At 38.3% G+C, this 21,743-nt stretch overlaps 3 protein-coding genes across 12 annotated transcripts; 2 read left to right on the top strand and 1 right to left on the bottom strand.

Annotated features, from left to right (window-relative positions):
• Positions 1–231: 231 nt before the first annotated feature.
• Positions 232–8,894, bottom strand: LOC135141549 (transketolase-like protein 2). Of its 3 annotated transcripts, XM_064072757.1 has the most exons (6): positions 8,800–8,894; positions 3,373–3,641; positions 1,938–2,273; positions 1,118–1,886; positions 805–1,071; positions 232–728 (listed from the first exon to the last, which is right to left on the bottom strand). In XM_064072757.1, exons 2-6 carry the CDS (start codon positions 3,495–3,497, stop codon positions 324–326), a joined length of 1,902 nt encoding a protein of 633 aa, XP_063928827.1. In that variant the 5' UTR covers positions 3,498–3,641; positions 8,800–8,894; the 3' UTR covers positions 232–323. The 3 variants fall into 3 exon arrangements, with proteins under 3 accessions (XP_063928827.1, XP_063928828.1, XP_063928829.1); XM_064072758.1 differs by lacking the exon at positions 8,800–8,894 and having other exon boundaries at positions 3,373–3,722; XM_064072759.1 differs by lacking the exons at positions 3,373–3,641; positions 8,800–8,894 and adding an exon at positions 3,022–3,233.
• Positions 6,686–17,843, top strand: LOC135141548 (rho GTPase-activating protein 190). 7 transcript variants are annotated; one of them, XM_064072751.1, is made up of 28 exons: positions 6,686–6,782; positions 6,964–7,173; positions 7,534–7,768; positions 9,852–9,999; positions 10,055–10,817; positions 10,868–11,080; positions 11,228–11,239; positions 11,298–11,484; positions 11,543–11,658; positions 11,709–11,861; positions 11,913–12,027; positions 12,074–12,399; positions 12,639–12,794; positions 12,846–13,097; positions 13,144–13,322; positions 13,379–13,571; positions 13,668–13,807; positions 13,858–13,986; positions 14,044–14,088; positions 14,162–14,295; positions 14,487–14,757; positions 14,808–15,029; positions 15,083–15,354; positions 15,411–15,644; positions 15,801–15,939; positions 15,989–16,120; positions 16,170–16,326; positions 16,378–17,843. In XM_064072751.1, exons 3-28 carry the CDS (start codon positions 7,598–7,600, stop codon positions 16,574–16,576), a joined length of 5,058 nt encoding a protein of 1,685 aa, XP_063928821.1. In that variant the 5' UTR covers positions 6,686–6,782; positions 6,964–7,173; positions 7,534–7,597; the 3' UTR covers positions 16,577–17,843. The 7 variants fall into 7 exon arrangements, with proteins under 7 accessions (XP_063928821.1, XP_063928820.1, XP_063928824.1 ...); XM_064072750.1 differs by lacking the exon at positions 6,686–6,782 and adding an exon at positions 6,812–6,913; XM_064072756.1 differs by lacking the exon at positions 6,686–6,782 and having other exon boundaries at positions 6,817–7,173; positions 14,487–14,549; positions 14,640–14,757.
• Positions 17,844–17,952: 109 nt separating this feature from the next.
• Positions 17,953–21,483, top strand: LOC135141507 (major facilitator superfamily domain-containing protein 12-like). Of its 2 annotated transcripts, none has more exons than XM_064072658.1 (9): positions 17,953–18,110; positions 18,275–18,492; positions 18,537–18,847; positions 18,901–19,174; positions 20,461–20,646; positions 20,700–20,811; positions 20,861–21,011; positions 21,108–21,223; positions 21,276–21,483. In XM_064072658.1, the coding sequence occupies exons 2-9, from the start codon at positions 18,286–18,288 to the stop codon at positions 21,374–21,376; spliced, it is 1,458 nt and encodes a 485-aa protein (XP_063928728.1). In that variant the 5' UTR covers positions 17,953–18,110; positions 18,275–18,285; the 3' UTR covers positions 21,377–21,483. The 2 variants fall into 2 exon arrangements, with proteins under 2 accessions (XP_063928728.1, XP_063928730.1); XM_064072660.1 differs by having other exon boundaries at positions 21,266–21,483.
• Positions 21,484–21,743: the final 260 nt, after the last annotated feature.

Below are 21,743 nucleotides of genomic sequence, written 5' to 3'. Positions count from 1 at the left end.
CGGACACTTTCACACATTTTTTTTCACCAAACTTCCAGCGGCCTTAATTTTGACTACACTAAACGAATTGTAGTCTTCGTCTAAAACATCGTGGAAATTTAACCTCAAACCGTTGCGTCATGTGCAGCGCTCACAGAGCGCAAGCACCTTTCAAAGCACATGTCAGCAAACAGTGCTACAACCACAACCCCGACCCAAATCAATCAAAATCCCAACATTTTTTGAAAAATATTTATTAAAAATTTCAAATTACAAATGGAATGTTTACAACCCAAGCTCCATTTACAAATATATGGAATGTCAAATTTAAAATTGTTAACAAACTACAATTTCAAGGTGTCTTGCACGTAATTGACAATGTGTTTGGAGTTAAGGCCATAATAGTCGAGAAGAGCAGTAGGAGTTCCGGAACGCGGAACCCTGGGAACTGCGATGTGCTTCACAATAATATCGCGTTCTTCTGAAACGGCAGCAGTTACAGCTTCACCGATACCGCCTTCGTAGTAGTGTTCTTCCACCACGAGGATTCTTCCTCCGCATTCTTTAGCGTTTTTGATGATAGCTTCCTTGTCAAGGGGTTTGACAGTGAAGAGATCCAAAACCCTCACGCCAACACCCGATTTGGCCAATTCGGTGGCCGCGCTGATGGATTCGTGAAGAGTAACGCCGCCACCAATCACGAGAATTTGATCGTTGCCGGACTTCTTCACGACGTGGGCTTTTCCGATCTGTAAAAGGAAATATTTGTGTATATTATGTATTGGCCCTTTCGGCTTTGGCTCCACTTCTCAGAAACGTTCTTACCTCGAATACTTGATTGTTGGGATAGATGACAGCCGTCGCTGGACGATTTGTTCTAATGAAGGTGATTCCTTTAGTATTGGCTGCTAATTCAACCGCGCGTTCTACAGAAACAGCATCAGCGGGGTAAAATACGGTACTTCCGGGGATAGTACGGAACATGGCGATGTCTTCAAGACCCATCTGACTAGGTCCATCCTCACCAATACTCACACCGCAGTGAGAACCAACGAAATTAACGTTGGTTTGAGAAATAGCACCCATACGAATCTGAAAATTCCAGTTAGAAAGTACCACAATATTAAGAAGGTCGTACCTGGTCATAAGCTCTAGTTAGGAAAGTTGCGAATGTGGAAACAAACGCAACTGTGCGATCCCTGCAAGTAGCACCAATAGCAACACCTACGAGATTTTGTTCAGCAATGAAGCACTCGATGTATCTCGTTGCATCGAACTTTTTCAACGCTTCAGAATAAGTTGAATTTTTCATATCACCATCAAGAGCAATCACTCTTGGGTTATTCTGTGCGATTTTAACCAAAGCAGTACCGTATGCTACTCTCGTAGCAAGGCTATCGCCGATTTTGTACGACGGTGCTGAAGACAGTTTGATGTTGGTAATGTCAACAACAGGAGCGTCATCCACCAAAGGTTTCTGTGGATGGATCTGCAACGGTCCTGTGTTCTTGACTAAAGATTTCAGATGTTGAAGCACTCTTTCCGCTTGATCCCCCAAAGGCTTGCCATGCCAATTTTCCAGATCTTCGATTTTCGGGAAGTTCTTCCCTTTGTAAGTCTTCGCGATGATTGCAGTGGGCTTGCCTTTGGTGCTGGCTGCAACATGGAAGGCTTTCACTAGCTCCTCGACGTCATGCCCGTCGACAGCCACTGCATTAAACCCGAACGCCTCCAAGCGTTTGCGGTATGTATCGATATCGTGACCCAGAGAAGTGGGTTCCGATTGCCCAAGACGGTTTACGTCAAAAATCACACAGAGATTATCAAGTTTGTAGTAGCTAGCAAAATGGATGGACTCCCAGATTGAACCCTCGGCGCTTTCGCCATCTCCAACGAGACAATATACCCTGCGGGAAATAACAACATAAATTGACGATCAAGCCGAATGAACCGCGCACCTGTAGTTAGCTTTGTCGTAGTTTTTACCTACGAAAGCCATTCCACCAGCAATGGCCAAACCCTGTCCAAGAGAACCGGTGCCGACGTCAACGAAATTCAAACGAGGGGTGGGATGTCCCTCCAAGTCGGAACCCAGTTTTCGAAGGTTTTGCAGATCGGCGACTGGGAAAAGACCGGCTTCGGCCCATGCCGCGTACAAAGCTGGGGCTGCATGACCCTTGGAAAGCACGAATCTATCGCTGGAAGCATCTTTAGGTGCGGAAACTTTGTAGCGCATGGTGTTGAAGAAAAGAACCGAGAGGATTTCGGCGATGGACGAACATGACGTCGGATGTCTAAAATAAAATTAAAGTTTGCAAATATCACACTAATCGTAGTTGAAGGCCTAAATAGATTGTGTATTGTTTGCATTGCTTATCAGTTGAAATGAAAAATGCTTGAATTGTGACGATTGCACCCACTTTTTGTGATGGGTGGTGTTTAAATCGGTCCAAATCGCGGTAATGTTCCTGGTTTGATAAGTTATCGTGGTATTGTATGCAAATTGATAGATGTAACCACAAACCGATATGTACATCAAAAACTGATGTGTAATGCAGCGATTAAAATTACTTGTAATTATACGAAGAAGAACGTCACTATGGAAAATACCACAGATGTTTATTGATTTTTTTTTTTTAGTTAAATATAAAACAAAAATATTATATTTATATGTTTACTAAAATATTATATAATAAGCTGATAATTGCGATTATGAAATGCTGGGTCATGAAAGATCACGATAAATTGATATTTATGTTGGATTTGATCTTGAAACGGAGTGACATACTCTTGATGACATTTCGGAGAACGGTAGCACCAGTACGAAAAACTGATACAACTTTTCCAGCGATCGGGCGCGCTTCTTATTAGTACACCAATGTTATAATGTGAATAACAAATAAGTCAAATAGAGGTCGATTATTCTAACTGCTCTATGTTATAATCACTGGAACTACGTGTTAGATATTATAGCGAACTATCGTAATTGCTAGTACCCCTAGTGTTAGAAATTCGGTGACCCTTTTTTGGGGTAGCACTTACCCCGAGTTGCAAGCGGCTGTGGAATTGACACTATGTATTCTGATTCTGTTGGCTATATCTGCTAAAAGTCTGATGTCTGCTTGACTAAGCTGCGCCGGCATTTTGAATAAATTGGAATGACCACTGAACAACAACTAAGAAAGAACGTGAGAACGCAGTCGCTTAAATAACCTGAAGTTATCAGCGAAGTAGCTATCGGTTGGGGCAGACTTATCTCCATCTACACAAAAACAATCGGTGGAAAAAAGTGTTGGGTCATGGGCAGATTTTCGAATCTAATGCATTCGCGCCACGACGAGTTACCGCGCAATCGTAGATTAATTAATGTTAATTGCTTGTTTCCAGACTCACCCTGACTTTGCCGTTTGCGTGGAACTGATAGAATGGATGCGGATCTTGTTAGCGATGTCCTTCAGCTCTTGGACAGCTTTGGCTTCAAGCTTGTGGTATTGATTTGCCATTGTATCAGAGGACATCGAAGAAAGACCGGTCTGCCGAACTAACCCGTTCACTTGGCACCAGCATGCAATCAACAAGTGGTTAAATGGCAGGCGTGCACACACCTTGAGGGACAGCCAATGCGGACCTCGCTACGTTACGTACATTGACGCTATTGGAAGCTGGACCAGATAACAATTACGTAACTGTACAGTGCGATTCTAAATTTTTAGTTATAGAAATGTAGAAACTTTTCCACTTTCTCTACATTCTTTTCTACTTCAAGGTTATCGAGTTTCTCCTCTCTGATAATAGCCGGCGCCGAAAGCGGCGACGCGTCGTGACGACTGAAAAAGCTCCGAAAGCATGCGCATTGATCAGCTTGGATAGGAATTATCGTATTTAATCAATCTGATCAAAGTTTTGAAAAAAACTCGTGGATCAATAAGGTACCGCGAGATGGCGCTTTATCAAACGACACGTTTACAGTCTATCGCTGGCATCGTTGCTCTCGTAAAATGCACTAGGAATTCTTTCGCAACGGTTTCCTTGTGGGCAACTGTGTTGCAAAGATTTCTAAATGCTGACTAGAGATAGATCTATCGGGTCGCACGGTTTTTACAATTTTTGACACAAATATTTCAGACGCTATTTATACCGAGGCGATATCGCTTAACCCCAGCGAAGTTGTTAAACAAGAAATTTAATAATCATCATAATAAAATTCCATATTTATCAAAGATAAAAACAGCAATTAAGATATAATTATGTAATTAGTACCCACTGGATACTACTTTCGCCACATTTACCAAGATTTATATGATCCAGTTCTCATTCCAGAGAACCAAATTACACTTGCGCGGTTATTAACGAAACTAGAGGGAAAATTAGGTAACAAATCTAGTTCCCCTACACACTAGTACAGAGCTGCGTATTATGCAATTTTAGCGATGACATGAGGGACTTTATAAGTGCAATTATTTTATTATTTATCCTTGAAAAATCGAGAAGTTCCGTCCGTGCTGAGTCACGCATTTTAAAGGGTTTGCACATAGCAACTGTAATAAAATTCTTTATAGTTGGCAATAATGGCTAATAAAGATCGGTATGACCATAATACTCGTTTTATTTATCCTAACAATTAAATAGACAAGATAGGAGATACGTAACTACTAAAAATTACAAAGTTTCTAGTGGGTATGCAACCCACTATACTACAATGTGTAGAGTTGGCAACAGCGATCACCAGAAAATTTGACCAACCACCTGTCTGGCTTGGTAGACTTAAGAGGTAAAACACAAAAAACAAAATTTGATAGGTTTGGGTACCCGTTTAAGTCCAAAGCAGTTTATAACAACAAAGTAATATAGCAAATTATGAAAATTATAAACATCAACGTGGACGTACTTGGATCGACCCATAAATCTTCTCAGACGTGGTTATTATCCGTCATTAAATTACTTTACTGCCTTAGCTCCGTCTGTGAGATCTTGGAGAATATAATAATCAATCTGGAGGAAACCTAAATCATTGATTTTTACATCGTTAACCTTTACAAGCTTTGTTATAGTTGTGAATTTGTGAATAAATCACGCCACTCTTGTTGTTTGACAAGTTGTTTACGTTGTGAGAAGAAAAAAGTTATTTTGTAAGTTAAACTGCTTTGGAAATTTGAAGCCGAGCGATTATAAATGTGGGAAATACGTTTCACTTAGTCATAACGAACAAAATGCATATTTTCCAGCCCACTCTGAACAACAGCGTGACGTTGACATAACTACACTGGAAAATTGTTAGTGGGCAAGCGAAATACCTTATACAGTTCATGTCCCGAATAATAGTGACAAACGGACGGCTTGTTAATGTCGCAATTAGCGGCAAAGACCAGCACGTTATTCGGTTTCCACGAGCCCAGCACTTGACCTTTTAATTGGCATTTTTCAGTAAACATTTCAGGACACAGTGTGTATTGAGAACAGCTGAATTTCATTATAAATTTTCCAAACTGTGTGCTCATTAACAATTCCACTGTTTGTACATGAAAGATTGATTGAGTATAACAATACCCTGAGCTCTCGGTTGCAGCAAACAGAAAAATGTGCAACAACGACTAAAATTGGGTTCCGAGCGCAGTAACTTTCTCAGAAAAGAGGTTAATCACAACCCAATTAAAAATTTATCACACATGTTGTGCATATGAAATTATGATTATTCAGTGTTGAATAATGCAGAGATGGTGGTTAGCGTAGATGCTCGACGCGAGGAAATTTCTCTGTAATTTCGTTACGTCTAGGATCCAGGCTTCAACTTGTAAATTTATGCTTGGGGATATGGATGTGTACGATTATTTCTGCACCAGCGAAAAAATTTCGGAAATAATGTCACGCGTTATTACTCAACGGAAATTCGGCATCGTAATGACATCACGCACTTTTTTAAATGCCTGTTATAATGCTGGGCTCGTTTTAAGTTGATTGAAAGTTTTAGCTCGATTCGTAATTTATAAATGTTTACTCGGCATAATCATTTGGGGAATACTGGACGTAGGGACACAGTTTTATGAGAAGGCGACGGTCGTATGATATGGTTTTGAAATTATGTCCACCTTCAGTATGCATTTAGCTCCCAAAGGCATCAAAATAAAATTTATGTTGCACTAAAGGCGACTCCTGCATTATTAAACTGTCATTTTTTCTAAAAAACATACATTTGTGCTTTTTGTCTTTCTTTCTCACTGATATCAAACAAAAACTATGGTAAATTAGGCAATTAACGCAATGTTAACACTTTCACGGTTTTTGCTTTTTTAATTGAAACGAAATATTTTTCTTTGACACGTCTTATTATATCTACAGTCTGCTATGTCTGACGCTATGCTTGGGAAAAAAGTAGTGTTGATGAGTTGCACCTAGCGAACGCAGCTCGCGCTATTTTATTATATGTGTATGTAAATTTCAGCAAATTCAGACTTTTATGGTTTGCCACTCAGTTTGGCCGCGATTTATTTTGAATTTTTTGATAATTTAGTTTTATTTTTTGCAGCACTCGCGTTTTATAGTAGAAAAAAACTATAAACGCAACCTTTTTTTAACGGTTTATTTAAGCGGTGCTTATCTCCTAGTTCCCGAATTTGAGTTACGGTCGGTGTAAAGTCCCTTTTTTTACGGCCCCATATCTATAAATAAAAACTTTATGAAAATTTATTATTGAAAAACGGCATTTGCCCGTCCGCCGCGGCCGCGAATTGTTAGTCAGTGGCGGTTTTTCGTGTGAGAGGACGCAGTGTGGTGTTTAATCGTCATTTGCACGTAATTAAGATAAGGTAAATTTGAGCCGTTTGAGCACATGGAACCCAGGAATGCCCGCCATAATCCCAGTAGCCTGTGCTATCACTATTGAGCGTTCTCTCTCCTCCCATTCCCCCCAATACTGTAATGGCGTCTCGCTAAGGCGGTGGGTGGTCGGCTGTTATGTGAATTTGACAGTGTTATATTTTGTTATAGATATCACTATCTAATGTGCTATTCTCACGTAAACAACAATCTCGAAAAAAGTCAACAATCTCGAGCTTTCGGCCGCAAGTGAGCGAATCTCGATGCAATTAAGTTGTGACAGGTCAATTATGGTATGGCATATCTTGTTTTTCACATGTTACGACTAAAATGAGCTTTAAACCAGCACGGAAATATATTTTCTTGATCTCAGATATTCAGGTGAGTGTGTGTCGCGGTGACCCCAGCATGTCTCGCACCTGGTCCAAGTCAACCTGACATTCATCATACACCTCCAGAACCGTCCCAGCAATTGTTACCTACATTACCTTATTATTTGCAGGCCAGCGTTGTCATAATCGCCCCAATTGAGATTCAACATCAGCGTGTCATACCCTAGGCCCCCAATTATCCGATCTAACAATCCCACATACTTCCCAATCAAACGCAAAATGGAAAACTTGACACATTTCACGTCACTTCACGCTCTTACTACAAGAATTAATAACTCTCGGTCTCTAACATAAATAAATCATTAAAAACTTGTTAAAATTTTAAATGACACTCTTTGCTTACTTTCAGATTATTCAAATGACTATTTATCGTCAACGTTATGACACATAGGAGTTGATACAAGTCCACCGACATGGCTCGAAAAGCTGATACAGTTCGTACAATTAATGTGGCCGTTGTGGGCCTCTCCGGCATGGAAAAAGACAAAGGCCATGCAGGAGTCGGAAAATCATGTTTGTGTAACCGCTTCATGCGATCTCACGCGGATGATTACAATGTCGACCACATTTCTGTGCTAAGTCAGGTAATTCCCAAAAACGTGGACAAAATTTGTGAAAAGTGGCATTCGAAGCAATAGTGGCTCGTGCAGACGACGTACACAGTGACAGCTAATTTTGTTTCCATAATAGTTCATGCGGAACGAAAATGTAACGTGTTTTCACATTTAACCATCTTGATTGAAGTGTAGGTTAGAAAACGATCATTGGAACGAATTGGTGACACATCACAGCTGCCTTGATTGATTTTGCATTTTTTAAGTGTTGCAAGTTGGCCAGACTGGATTTTGCATTTTGTGCCCTTTTTTTTCAGCTTTCGCTGAAAAACACCACCCGAAAAACGTATTTACTTAAATTTAAGTAAAATTTCAATAATTAACTTTCTCTTAAGTAAGCAGATCGTGTTTTTGATGTCCACACAGAACACAGTGTGAATATAATTCTACTTTCCTTTGTTTATCAAATTTATTGTTTTTAAAAAAAAGTAAGGTTAGAAGGAGCAGTGTTGACAACATATTTAAAAATATGCACATACATCAACACAATTAAAACTGATTCATAATTTTCTTAGCTGTTTTGAATATAAATAGTTCTGCATCAGCGACATTGGTAGGCGAAATTCAAACAAAACAATGGAATAATGCGTTGGTTGTTTCGTGTTTAAGTTGGCGAGACGTCATATTCATCTTCAGGATTTGTTGGTGACACTCCATTTTTAAATTTGTGTCAAAATCGTTACAACAAGACGTAATTTGTACATTTTCATCACACAATTTAGATCTTTAAACATCACAATGCCAGCGATAAATGGTTTTATGGTAATTCATTGGTAATTTATTGTAGTTAGGGACAGGACGCTTAAAATCAACGATGTAGTCAAATATGTATTCAGAAGCAATTGTTTGAACAATAGCGACAATGTCATATATCCGTTTGAATGTCCGTGTTTACTGCCATTTCTCGTACACTAGTAGTATTATGAAATACAACTTTATGCAGAGTGAAAAATATTTCTATGCATGTCATTTGAGTAATATTAGATTTTTGTTGTACTCACCAACTATTTCAACGTTTTCAGTGGGAACACTACTACATTTATACCACATGTAACGTGAACACATTCATCACGTCGTTGAAAACTGATATTGCGAAGGCTATCAGAAGTTTTATTTGTATCATAAACAAGGTGTGTCTGAAATTAAAATCTCTGTTTCGTGATGGGAAAATTCGTTATCGCATTTCATGTTGTATTAATACATAAAAAAGTCAACTGATTGTTGATTATAAACGGTTTCCAGAAAAATCCCACTTTGATATATATTTTGAGATACGGCTTCCAAATTTTGGCAAAAATACAGATTTGTGTGGGCGTAAACAAGTGATTTCTCTACGAAATCGTGTATGTTGTCATGGGCCATAAAACACGTTGTATTAAATTTATTTATTCATTTTATTACCGCTAATAAGAAACTTTTTACACCAAGTGTTAAAATAAACATCACAAAAGTTATACAGTGTTTACGTAAGCTGCTAAAGTAAACAAAAAAGTCGAAAAAGAGCCACAAATGAACAGGTTTTGTCCATTTATCTTTGTACGAAAAAAAACCTTAACCTCAAAATAATCTTTGAATTATAAGTACTGCATGATCAGTTTTTTAATGGTCAATTGGGTTCGCTCAAAACCTGATTCACACTAATAAAATAACTCGTTCTCTTAAGATTGTGTAGGTAATATATGTATCTGTAGTACGAATCCTTCCCTGATTTTCATTCAATGTTTTGCCAGTATTAAAGCGAATAAGTATTGTATAGTGTAAAACTGGCGCAGTAAGCTTCAGGGTTGAATACCCATATTCATTCATCGAAAATAAAGTGAATTAGAGTTGGCGTTGCTGGTCAAAGTTTGGGTGGTATAACTGCCCGCAATTTGACGTAATCCAATGCCACCATAACCTGTACAAACATTTTTTGTCACTAGGTGTTGATTTTGAATAGGGGACGCTGCAACAAATAATTACCTAGTTATTTTTGACGTTTTGTATGAACATTTCAAACTTGTCTTGTTACTAATCGCTGTGACGAAAACTAAGACTTTTTTGCATTCATTAGACGGACTTCAGCGGCCGAGTTGTCAATAATGATCATTTTTTATATTGGGGAGAGGTGATCAAAACATCAGAAGAAGGCATCGATTACCAGTTTAGCGTAATAGAACAAACGGAATTTATAGACGATGCATCTTTCCAACCTTTCAAAGGTAAACAGTGTGAAAAATGGAAGAGTGGGTAATTTGACGTTGATAAATTTTGCAGGTGGTAAGATGGAGCCGTATATAAAGCGATGCGCGGCAACTAAGATCACCTCCGCCGAGAAACTCATGTACATCTGTAAAAACCAGCTAGGTATAGAGAAAGAATACGAACAAAAAGTCTTGCCTGATGGAAAACTAAACATAGACGGTTTTATCTGTGTTTTCGATGTCAGTATTGTGCCAAGCAGATCTTTAGAAAAACAAGTAGAAATAGTAGCAGCGATATTAAATAATTTAGTTAAAACAAAAAAACCGATTGTATTTGTCACTACTAAGAACGATGACGCTAACGAGTTGTTCGTACGGGAGGCCGATAAGTTATTGCAGAGAAAAGAATACAAAGGTGCTATACCGTTGGTGGAAACGTCAGCGCACGATAACGTCAACGTCGACTTAGCATTTATGTTACTGGCACAAATTATCGATAGAAGTAAAGTTAGAGCGAAAGTTATATCATACACCGAGGCTGCCAGAGCAAGGAAGGAGTTGATGGACGTGGCCAGCGAGGCCTTCATGAGGTTGATCAGGCTACATGTGACGGATTGTCGGGCGCTGTGGTCGCACACCGTCAAAAAGTTGAATTCGCATAAAGAGTGGATTTATTTCGTTCAGTTATTCGGGTTGGATGGAACGCAGAGGCTATTCAGGAGGCACATTAAAAAGCTGAAGGACGAGCAACTCGCCAAGCGGATTGCACACTACATGGAAATGTTGCCTGACGTCTTGCATGAACTAGTCCCTGATATCAATACTTTAACCGATAGGTAACTGTTGCCTGAATGCCGTTCAAGGTTTATTAATAGCTCGTTTTAAGTGATTGGCCATCTATCCAGCAGTACCTGAAAACGCACCCAGACTTTAGCCAATATTTTTATGAATGCCCAGAAGATATGCCATGGACTGAGTGCGAACTAGAGTCTGATAATGAAGAAACTCGGATTCCGTTTGACGTTTTAGAAATAAGCGATGCCGAAACTGTCTTCAAAAACCACATAAATGTCCTGCAACAGGAGCAAAAACGTTTAGAGTATGATTTATTGTATTTTGGTTTTGGGGGCTTGGTTTCTTGTTCTAAGCTTTATTGTGTAAACTTTTGTTGTTTGTTTTTGTTTATTTAAGGCTTAACAACATTACTAATAGCTATATTTCTTTTTTTGCTCACTCATTAATAAAGGATGCCAAAGAGGTGAGGTGTTTATTTATCTTCACACTTTACTATGTGTTAGTTTGCTGTTTATTTATAGGTGGAAGAAGCAGTTTAAGCAACTCTTAGAAGATACAGGTTATGTTACTCCCGGTAAACATTTGTCAGAGGTTAGGGTCTTGTTCATGGGGAGAGAATGTTTTGAGGCTCTTTCTGAGCACGACTGTCAACAGATCTATGATGCACACCAAAGGGAGCTCATAGAAAACGCCAAACACAATTTTCAGGTAAGATTTACAAACAACCAATCACGACACGTTTGATTTCAATCGGTACTTACTTCAGGAACTTCTTCTGGAACACGCCGATTTGTTCTATCATTTTAAAAGTATTGCACCAACAGGAACAATAACTCAAGATGATATTAAAGAGATTATTGATGTTTTACAAGACGACTTTAGGTAAGTTTGACAAATTGAGTAATTGAGTGACTAAAAAATTCCCACTTTAGATATAAGATGTTGGATCGTTTGGATCAAGATAGAAAAGTTATGCTATTTCAGCACTTAGGTTTTATTCATTGTCCAATTAGAGAGCACTGTCCCGCTTTTCCAAATTGTATGGATGCCCTTATAGAAAGAATATTAGCAACAAAGGCACATAGGTACTTCCTTGGGGTACACATTCGAACATTTTTATTCGTTTCTTTTTGTAGACCTTCTTCTTGGAACCACAGCAACCAGTGGTTAATAAGTTCAGACAATAATCAGCTTCATCTACTCATTCTTGGAGCAGACAACTTGGCTGAGAATTTGGCAGCTAAAATTAGAGTACGTTACGAAAACTTTTTTTCGGTGGTTACAAATTCTCTTTTAGGCTCAATGTGAGGACGATGAATACGAAATAGACTGTCAGTTTTACAGTTTGGATTATAGAATTATAAATGGAGATGTTAGTTTGCCTCATAATTCGTTTAGAACCGCGGATTTTGTACCACACGGAAGTTTTTGTGTATATTCTAATGCAGAATCGTTCGAATATATTCGAGAAAGTTTAGAAAAGACATTGTTATCTAATTTAGAACAGGAAGACAAACTTCCATTCCAAGGCTTACCTATCGTTTTAATGTTTTTACAAGACTCGTATATTGAAGAAAAAGATGTGATAAAATTAAGAGAAGAAGGCCAAAGCTTAGCTGATAGGTAAGTGTGCTTTAGTAATTTCAGTACCAAATTGTTGATCGTGTACGACCTATCGAATTTAAATTTCAAAATAATCCATTGTTTATTTGAACTTGAAAATTTCAGTTTCACCGGAAATGATACCCACTTTTTTTAAGTATCATTCAACTATGAGAATTTTAATTGAAATGCGTAAAAATAGAAATTTGAAAATTAAATTTTTTTATATAATGTGTAATAATTTTGACGTTTTTTCTTAGTTTACAGTGTCCTTTCATGGATGTTTGTCTCGACCAAATATCTGAAGAACAGTTAGTTTCTGATGCATTACACCAACTCGTTCAGAGCATCCACCATAGGGCAGGTTTTTTAAATATTTATCAATCCGTAATTGAGTGTGTGGAACCTGATATTAGGTTAAACACGACCTTTTTCAAATGTCTTTCAATCATTGTGTTTTTTTCTAGAATTATTATGTGTACGTTCTGCGGTGATTCATACTCAATAGAAAACGTTCTAGCGCCGCTCTTATCACACCAATGTTGCTTTTTATCGGCCGAAAGAAGTATTATCTTAGAAACATTTCTGGGCGACTCGAAACGAAAAGTCGAAGTAATAGTTTCATCATTCCATGGGGCGAATGCATTCCGCGATGAACTCGTTCACGGTTTCATTTTAGTCTATTCCACGAAGAGAAAAGCGTCGTTAGCCACATTAAAGTAACGATCTACTTATACAATTCTGTGTTTAATCGTTGTCTTGTAGCGCATTTTCCATGAATATTCCGAATCTACCAATCCAAATTTTGGCAGTTACTGATTCGGGCGGAGCAAACGCATTCTTTAATAATGACTTAAGTCATCTATTGATTACTGAAGGGAATGCAACCGCGGATAGATTACATGCGCATTTTATGACGACTTCATCATCGAGTCAACAGAAAAGTATGCATTGCACGATATACAGGTGTGTGTATTTTTCTTCACGTTTTTATTTGTAGCTGCCTTTTTTACGCCATTTTTCAAAGAAGTGTGGGAGAAGAAGCCGGAAATTGAACAAGCATTCCATATGGAGGAACCTTCGGGTTTAGATGATAGCGGCGAGGGTACCCTCGAACACCCTCGATCTCAGCGCCATGGGCATCCATTGCCGCCACCTAGACACGAAAGTTATCAGCTGAAACTGAACGATGGGTACGTATGGGTATTTTGGCTGTGTTTGTGATGGGCTAAGTAGTTTTTTGGGGCTAGACAGACTGTATTTTTTCACTATTTAATGCTTTTTTATAGCAGCGGGAGTGAAAATTATGAATTGAACGGCCCCGACGAAAGGCTGAGTTCCAGTGATCATAGTGATAAGTATTCTCACATTTACATGTACGGAAACGAAAACGGTGATATAACGTCGAAAAAACGCTTGTTACATCAAGGTTATACCAATCTGGTTTTGGGTGACTGGAATTGACTTTTTGGGTTTTAGGCTTCCAGGTGTATCCCCCACCAACAACGCCCCCGGAACCAGCACCCCCTGATCACCCTTTAATTTCTCGCATTCCCAAGAGGGGTCCAATGTTGTCGGCGTCGCAGACAAGCCTAGACGAGATTACATGTAAGTATTGCTATAATTTTCTAAAACAATTGAGAAATTTGTAATCACTTCATGCAGCCGACATTAGCGGATCAAGAGAGTCACTAGCAACTCATGATTCAGGTGATTTACTAACTAATGTGTGACCCTCACTGTGAGTTTTTTGGGTGTTAATTTCCACTTTTTTGTTTTATAGATGGTGAGGGGGATCAGCCAGTTTCGATTTCCGGTAGCGCTTGGAACAGTTATGGGCAGCATGCTTTTACTACGGGAAGACGACACGTCACTGTGTCGGAATCGAGGCCTAAAGGCATCTCGCAAACGTTGAAAGTAAGTTGATTATATAAATACTAAAGTTGTAAACTTGTCAAACTGTCGATATGTTTAAACAAAAAGAGGGAATATCCAACTCCATCTGTTCGGTAAACGGAGTATAATTTCGGTTGATTTAGTCAGGTTGACAGTTTTACCACAAAGCGACTGCATTGTGAGGGGCTAACCTCGCCGACTTTGTGTTGCAGCAACCGGGCAAACTCAACTTGAAAAATTATTCAGTTGTGACGGAAGCTATAGCAAGGATGAACGTAAGTGGCAAAGATATACGCAATACTAATTTTGGAAATGCTCCTTTAGCCACACCAGAGGTAGTTGATTTAGGATGTGAATATGCGCAGGTCAAAGATATGGTTCACAACATGTACCCTCCAGATGCTGAATACATGTACACACTAGTACAGGATGCAGTTAGTGGAAAATCAAAGCTGAGGCAGCGCCGGGAGAAAGGCCAACCATGTAAGTCATGTGAGAATGAGTGTAGTGCTTTTTGGTAATAAATTTTTTAGCGTATTCTGATACAGATAGTGAGTGGAGTAGTCTAGAGCGGAGGCAGCGGGCGAGCGAGGTCTACTCCAAAGTTAACCGAAAATCTGGAACACACAAAAGACAGCGCAAAAAGCGCACTGCGATTCCAGTACAGCCCCCGAGAGTGCCGCAGCTTGGTGGCTTTACCCTACCTTCGGTACATTCAACACCACACGTAGAACTAGACGCCGACAAGGCCAACGGTGAGTATATGCACGTACTCGGCTGCGCCTCGGGTTTACGGTACGTGTTCCAGTTGGAAGCGAATCAAATTCCGACTCGTCGGAAGGGAGCGATGCCGAGCAAGCACGAACGGGAACTACAGACAGCCGCAATAGATTCTCCCAAAAGCGATCTTTCAGCTTGAAGAAACGCGTTCCAGTATCAGATATGCATAACACTCACAATTTAAACATACAATTACATTCGCCAGATTTATTTTCTATAAAACCCAATTCTTACGGTATTATACACGATGATGAATCTAGTTTGGATGTCTCATCGCCTAGAGACAATAATTCGCCAATGGTGAGTATTTCAAGCTTCTTATGTCTTGGAATCGCTCGATTAACACGTTTCTCCAGTTCGGGGTGTTGCCAAAAATGAAGGAATCCGACCGAGAGAAGCTTCTCAGAAAAAGGGAGAAACAAAAGGCTAAAGATGATTCCAAGATTGAGAAGCAACGGCGGCTGAAAGAAGAAAAGTTGCGAAAGGTCGCAGACAAGGAGAAAGAAAGAGATAAGAAAAAACAGCAAAAGATCAAACAGAAAGCCGTATCTTTGGGTTCGGCGCCTTCAAAATTATCAGATTTTATTCAAGTAAGGGGTCAGCGTGCGAAAGCTGGATCTTACCTTATTATTAGTGACAAGTGACAGATTTGACATTTCGTGAAACGACAAATGACAAATCTGAATGCTTTGTTTGCTGAAGCCAACACCGCTACGTTTTTTATTAATCAAATTTTAATATTTTAGAACGAAAGTAATTTTATACCGATTTTCTTGGAGAAGTGTGTCAAATTTATCGAGAGCGAGGGGTTAGAATCTGAGGGTATATACAGAGTGCCGGGAAATCGAGCACATGTAGATTTGCTTTTCCAGAAGTTCGACGAAGGTACACTTATATATTTTCAATTTTGTTTTTACTTAGTAAGTCATTTTAGATCCAAACGTTGATATTCATGAGCTCGACATCCCCGTGAACGCTGTCGCTACCGCTTTAAAAGACTTCGTATCAAAAAGATTGCCGCCATTATTTGAAGAGGACGTCATGTCGGAGTTGGAGGATATTGCAGGTAGTGTCACACGGTTTGGTGGTAGTTTGCGACTTTCGATGTTTTCAAGTTCCAGGAACAAGAATGAAGCCGATGGCGACAACCACGGGGAATGTTGAGGTTAAAACTGACAGAAGTTGTCGTTTGCTTGCGTTGCGCAGTATGCTGGAAAAGTTACCCAAGGTTAATTTCCAAGTGTTAAAGTTTGTGTTTCAACATTTTGTGAAGTAAGTTTTTGGGGTGGATTGGATTGGTGTCAAGGGTGTGTGTTGTTTTAGGGTGGCCGAGAATTCAAAATTGAACAATATGGATAGTAAGAACTTGGCAATATGCTGGTGGCCGACGTTGTTGCCCATAGAGTTTAGCGATATGGGGCGGTTCGAGCAGATGAGGCCATATTTGGAAGATATTGTACAAACGATGATAAATCAATACCCATTCCTGTTTTGTGGCAAAGAGGCTTTTGTAATGGTTTAGTAATATAATAACATGCCAAAAACGCACAATTTGCTGTAGTAATCTAATTTTCTGGCATTCCATCATTTGTTGTTATATTTGGAGAGGCCTTGATTTTGTAATTAATGTATTTGCAGTAGAGATGTGTCAAAAAATTATTTTAAGATGTTACTACTAGTACATTTAGAATTTAAAATGACTAAACTTTTTGATCCAAAGATGTTAATAATTACTGTGTGATACCTTATTAATAATTTTTGTGACACCAGTGGTGATTTGTATTTTTACAATTATCGTAGTGACGTTTCATTGAAAAAGTAGCTGTATGGAAAATTTTATAAAATTAGTATGTGAGGAATTGAGCAAGTGCTTGTGTGTAAGCCTTTATTTATCGATCTGTGTTTAATGTAATTCCCCACGTTCAGTTATTAATGTCTTTTCTAGGGTAGTAAGTGTTACATCCGTTCAAAAATTTGTTGCCCTCCTAATATCAACGAGATTGTGGCAATGGCTACTGTGTCCATTACTCAGATAATATTAATGTTCCTATTATCATTGTATTATTTTTATGATAGTATTGAACTTGTATTATACAGTAACTTGGGTATTGAGGAGTTTCAAACAGCTTTACTAATTGACTATAATTGGATTAGTACAATATAAATATTGTCCAGAATGTGTGTGAAACTGAGTCTGAAATTCGTGTGATGCGCTGCATGACAAATTGGGGTGTGCCAAGCTAATTTCTAGTCTGGATGTTGATGGCCTATGCCACCCTGCACTCGATTTTTTATTTTGTTTAGCTAATCTCATTCAAGTGATATTTTACGTTGTAATTTATAAAGTATTTTATTTGATATTCGATTGATATTTTAATTGTATGTATATCTATGCAATATGAAGTATTGTGCAATTCAAGAAAAATGTTTGTATACAATAGGAATTGAACAACAGATCGGTTCGGCAGACACTTTAGCCGGATCGAACATAGTTTTTAAGCTTTCATTCGCTTAACGGCTTGTGGGTCTTGGTGTTGTATATATCATTCACCATTTACTTTATTTTGCATTTACTAAGACCCATGAATTGTGAAGATATGTTTCTTAGGCTCTAAATAATTTCAATGTACCATATGTGGATATATCGTAGATTACGTTTCTGGGCTGTATCATGCAGTAATGGCCCCATTAAGGGTTAAACTCTGTTTTTGTAACGAAAGATTTGTATCAATATTTATCAACTGCCTAATAATAATTGTATGCTAGAATAAATGTTTTTTATTATCGTAGAGCAGCTGATTTTAATCTCCACCGGCACCCTTAATTTAATCAGTCGTGTACTTGTAACAAATTAGAGTATCTCAAGTACGTAGTGATTTTATCGCGCAGGTTGGCAACGTCAGCACTGACGGAAACGTCAACAACGATGACTTTTGCCCATCTGCGAATGCATCACTTGTAAATATTATTATTTTTTAGTTTAAGTAAATATAATGTTTCGATAATGTCTGGCAACGGTTAGGGGTGTGTGAAAAGTGTCAGATTACTAAAAATCAGTAAGTAGAGATGCGTCATTGCCACTTACAATCACAATGAAATTACGCATGTTTTCCTGGAATTCCAACCAAGTGCTTGTGATTGTGAGTCGTTCTAATTATTGGTGACTTTTGCATAAGTGATAACCGCATTTTTGTTGTTTACACATCAGTTCTGATTTCAGCGACTGCAACAATGGAAGTGAGCAGTCAACACCTCCTCAGTAACGAGTACACGGAAGTTTATCGAAGGCTGCCCCTTAAACTCCAGTTGGCTTACGGCGTAGGGCATGTCTTAAACGATGTGTGCGCGTCGATGTGGTTTACGTACTTATTAGTATTTTTTCATTTAGTTTTACAGTTCAGTAACTGGGAGGCAGGGTTTATGTTGCTGGTTGGACAGGTAATGATTTTTTTGTGTCATTTTTGAAGCTTATTTGGTGTTAGGTAGCAGATGCCGTGTCCACCCCTTTCGTCGGATTCCACTCGGATCAAACAGATAATTTCTGGCTGTGTCGGTATGGCAGGAGAAAAACGTGGCATTTAATAGGCACTGTATGTGTTCTAACAACGTTTCCATTCATATTTGCGCCTTGCATAAATTGTACTGATAGCCATAAGTGGGCACAAATTTTTTACTACTGTGTTTTTATAACTATATTTCAATTTGGATGGGCTTCAGTTCAAATTTCGCATCTGTCTTTAATACCAGAGTTGACTCCAAATGAACATGATAGAACGAAGTTAACCGCCATAAGGTAGGTTTACAAGATTTTTTAGTTTTGTTTTATTGTTGTTGTTTTTCTTACAGATATTCTTTTACTGTAGTTTCTAATTTACTAGTCTATGTTATAACTTGGGCTATATTGCACATAAACAGCGGAGCTGAGTCCAAAGTAGGGCCAGGGGATGCAGACAAGTTTCAACATGTCGTGTGGACGGGTCTAGCTATTGGGATTGTTGCTTCCGTAATTTTTCATGTTTTTGTAAAAGAGGAGGGGGCTTTTGGGACGACAAATGATGTCAGGGGCACTCAGTTAAGAACACCCATAAAGGATTTGTTAATGTCTTTGGAAGTCTATCAGGTAAGATTTTATAAAAAAAAAACTTGTATCGGACATCTCGTTCCGTTAGAAAGAGACGGAATATCAATAGAGTAAAAAAATGTTAATAAATATACATTATGAATTTTTTTTTATTTGCAGAAATATAAAAGAATTACTATATATTTACAATTTTTTGAATAATCAATGGTTTCAGTTCTTTTTTCTGAATTTTTTTTTATTGATGCTGCAGTATTTTTCGCGTCCATGATTATAAAAATTTTGATTTTTAATTTTGAAGATTTAAATGTGACCCCTTATAAATTTAGTTGAAACTGCAGCCGCTATTCCAAAATTTGACTAATTTTTATTAGAAAAAATATATAAAAAGACAAATTACTGGCAGTTTGTTGATTATTGATCGTGTTAACGTTAGAAAATAATGTTATTTTGGCACTAACCAAATTGATTCTATGGCTGTCAACAGTTATATCGTTTACGGAGTTAATTTAGAAGAAAAATTTGTTTTTTGTTCTTGTGTTTTTTTAATTATTTTGAACCTGGAAATCGCTTTTGAGATAAATCTTGAATATCGAAAAAAATGTTTTTTTCAAAACTGGAAAATCCTTAAATCTCAAAATTCCACGAAAACGATTTTTTGAAAATGTTGGAATTTTAAAAAACGATAATAGCCCGAAAGGGTTTTGTCTTATAGAGCCATTTTTGCGATAATTTTCAAGGAAAAAATAGAGTTCGAATTTTATACATACGATACTACCGACCTTGAAAACGTCTCTTAACGTATTTGTTTTTTCCATAGTATTCAATTTGCTATTATGTAAGATATAACGGTTTTATCGCATTTTTTAGATCTGATTAATATTGTACACTCAGATGCGCGTGATCTCTTGGTTTAATTAGTACAAATTTCTATTTTCGATTTTATTGGACAGATAATAACGAACTACTAGACTGATTGTTATTGTTCGATATTTTAAGAATATTATGTAGATGGATAAACACTAACTGAAATTTTTGTTTTGATGACGCAATCTCAAAATTTTGCCAAATTAATCCTGTTTAAAATTCCACTAGATAAGGTTGGTTAAGTCAGTTTGAAAGTCAGCTCAACGAAAGTAACAATTTATGATGAGGCAGGAGTAATAGTAGATCCACATGTAAAAAATGGCTTCACTCTTTTTGACATAAGCATGTTGAGGATGATGCGAAGCTCATTTATAAGCGGTTTAGAGGGATTTGCCCATATTTATGCAAGGGATTCCAATTTAAAAAATGCGCTTGGCCTTGAACATAAAATGTGCCTTTAGGTAGCGGTCGTGTACATGTCCACCCGTCTGTTCGTAAATCTAACGCAAGTTTTCATCCCCCTCTACCTCCACGAAACCTTGGACATGACGGCGAGCGCTCTGGCTCTTATCCCCCTCATAATGTTCATAGGAAGTTTCGTAACATCGATGACAATAGAAAAATTGAACCGGGGTTTCGGGCGCAGGGTTAGTTACTCAAAATGTCACTCGGCCATAATCTAATTTCCATATCATTAAAGCTGTCGTATATTCTTGGAGTTTTAATGGGAATCTCCGCCTGCATTTGGATCAAATTGGGATCTGGGGACCCATTGAAAGCGTACCAAATCCACATAATCGCAGTTTTGATTGGTAAAGTCCCCGTAGAGTCCCGATCAATCCGTAAAAAATACATTCGTAGGTGCCTGCGGTTCCATCACTCTTGTCACGAGTTTGGGGATAACCGCCGACCTGATAGGCGATAAGACGGACAGCGGGGCGTTTGTGTATGGTATAATGAGTTTTACGGATAAACTTGCCAACGGCGTCGCCGTCGTCATCATCCAAGATTTGTGAGTATCGATTCTAGTGTGAGGCGGGCTTTATCCGCATGGCCAACCGATAGTCGTAAAATAACTAGATTCCGACTTGTGAATTTTTTATTCCAGACATAAAGATCCGACGAATAAAAGTTATTACAGGGATACTTTAACTTACGTTTGCGGAGGTTCCGCAATTCTTGGCGCTTTGGCTGTGATATCGTTATTAAAAAAAGTGAGAGTAGGTTAGTATTGAAGGTTTTACGTAGCTGCAAACGCTACTTTAGTTCTTTCCAGATCATTTAGGGTATGAAAACGTTCCGAACTACAACAGTATTAACTCATCGGACGTACATCCTGTCGTTACCGAAGAAATACAACCGTCTCTTATATCTTAGCACATGTGCAATTATAGGAAATTTTTATTTATTAACAGATATAATATATTTTTATAAAGGCATCGCCGATGCGTTTCTACTTCATGTCAATAAAATATTTTCTGCTACTTGTGTCTATAATTTTGAAGAATCGAACTATGACCCTTTCGAGCCAGTATTTCATAAAGTAATTGAGACTCGCATGTGTAGTTAATGAGAACTAAATAGTAAGGGTAGACGTAAGATTTATACCTTTTGTATGTAGCGTCGGGTGTTTCAGGTTGTAGCGTCTTTGCTTATGATGTGTATTGTATCGTTGAAGATGGCGCTGTCGTTAATTTGTGGAAATTAGTGTAGAGGGCGTCGCTGTGATTGCCCCCATGATAAA

The sequence above is a fragment of the Zophobas morio genome, unplaced genomic scaffold, assembly GCF_036711695.1.
Source record: "Zophobas morio isolate AGI-343-1 ecotype UQ-CSIRO unplaced genomic scaffold, CSIRO_AGI_Zmor_V1 ptg000044l, whole genome shotgun sequence".
NCBI classification, from domain to species: Eukaryota; Metazoa; Arthropoda; class Insecta; order Coleoptera; family Tenebrionidae; genus Zophobas; species Zophobas morio.
The sequence above is the reverse complement of the archived record's forward strand: the minus strand, read 5'-3'. Positions and strand labels throughout refer to the sequence as shown.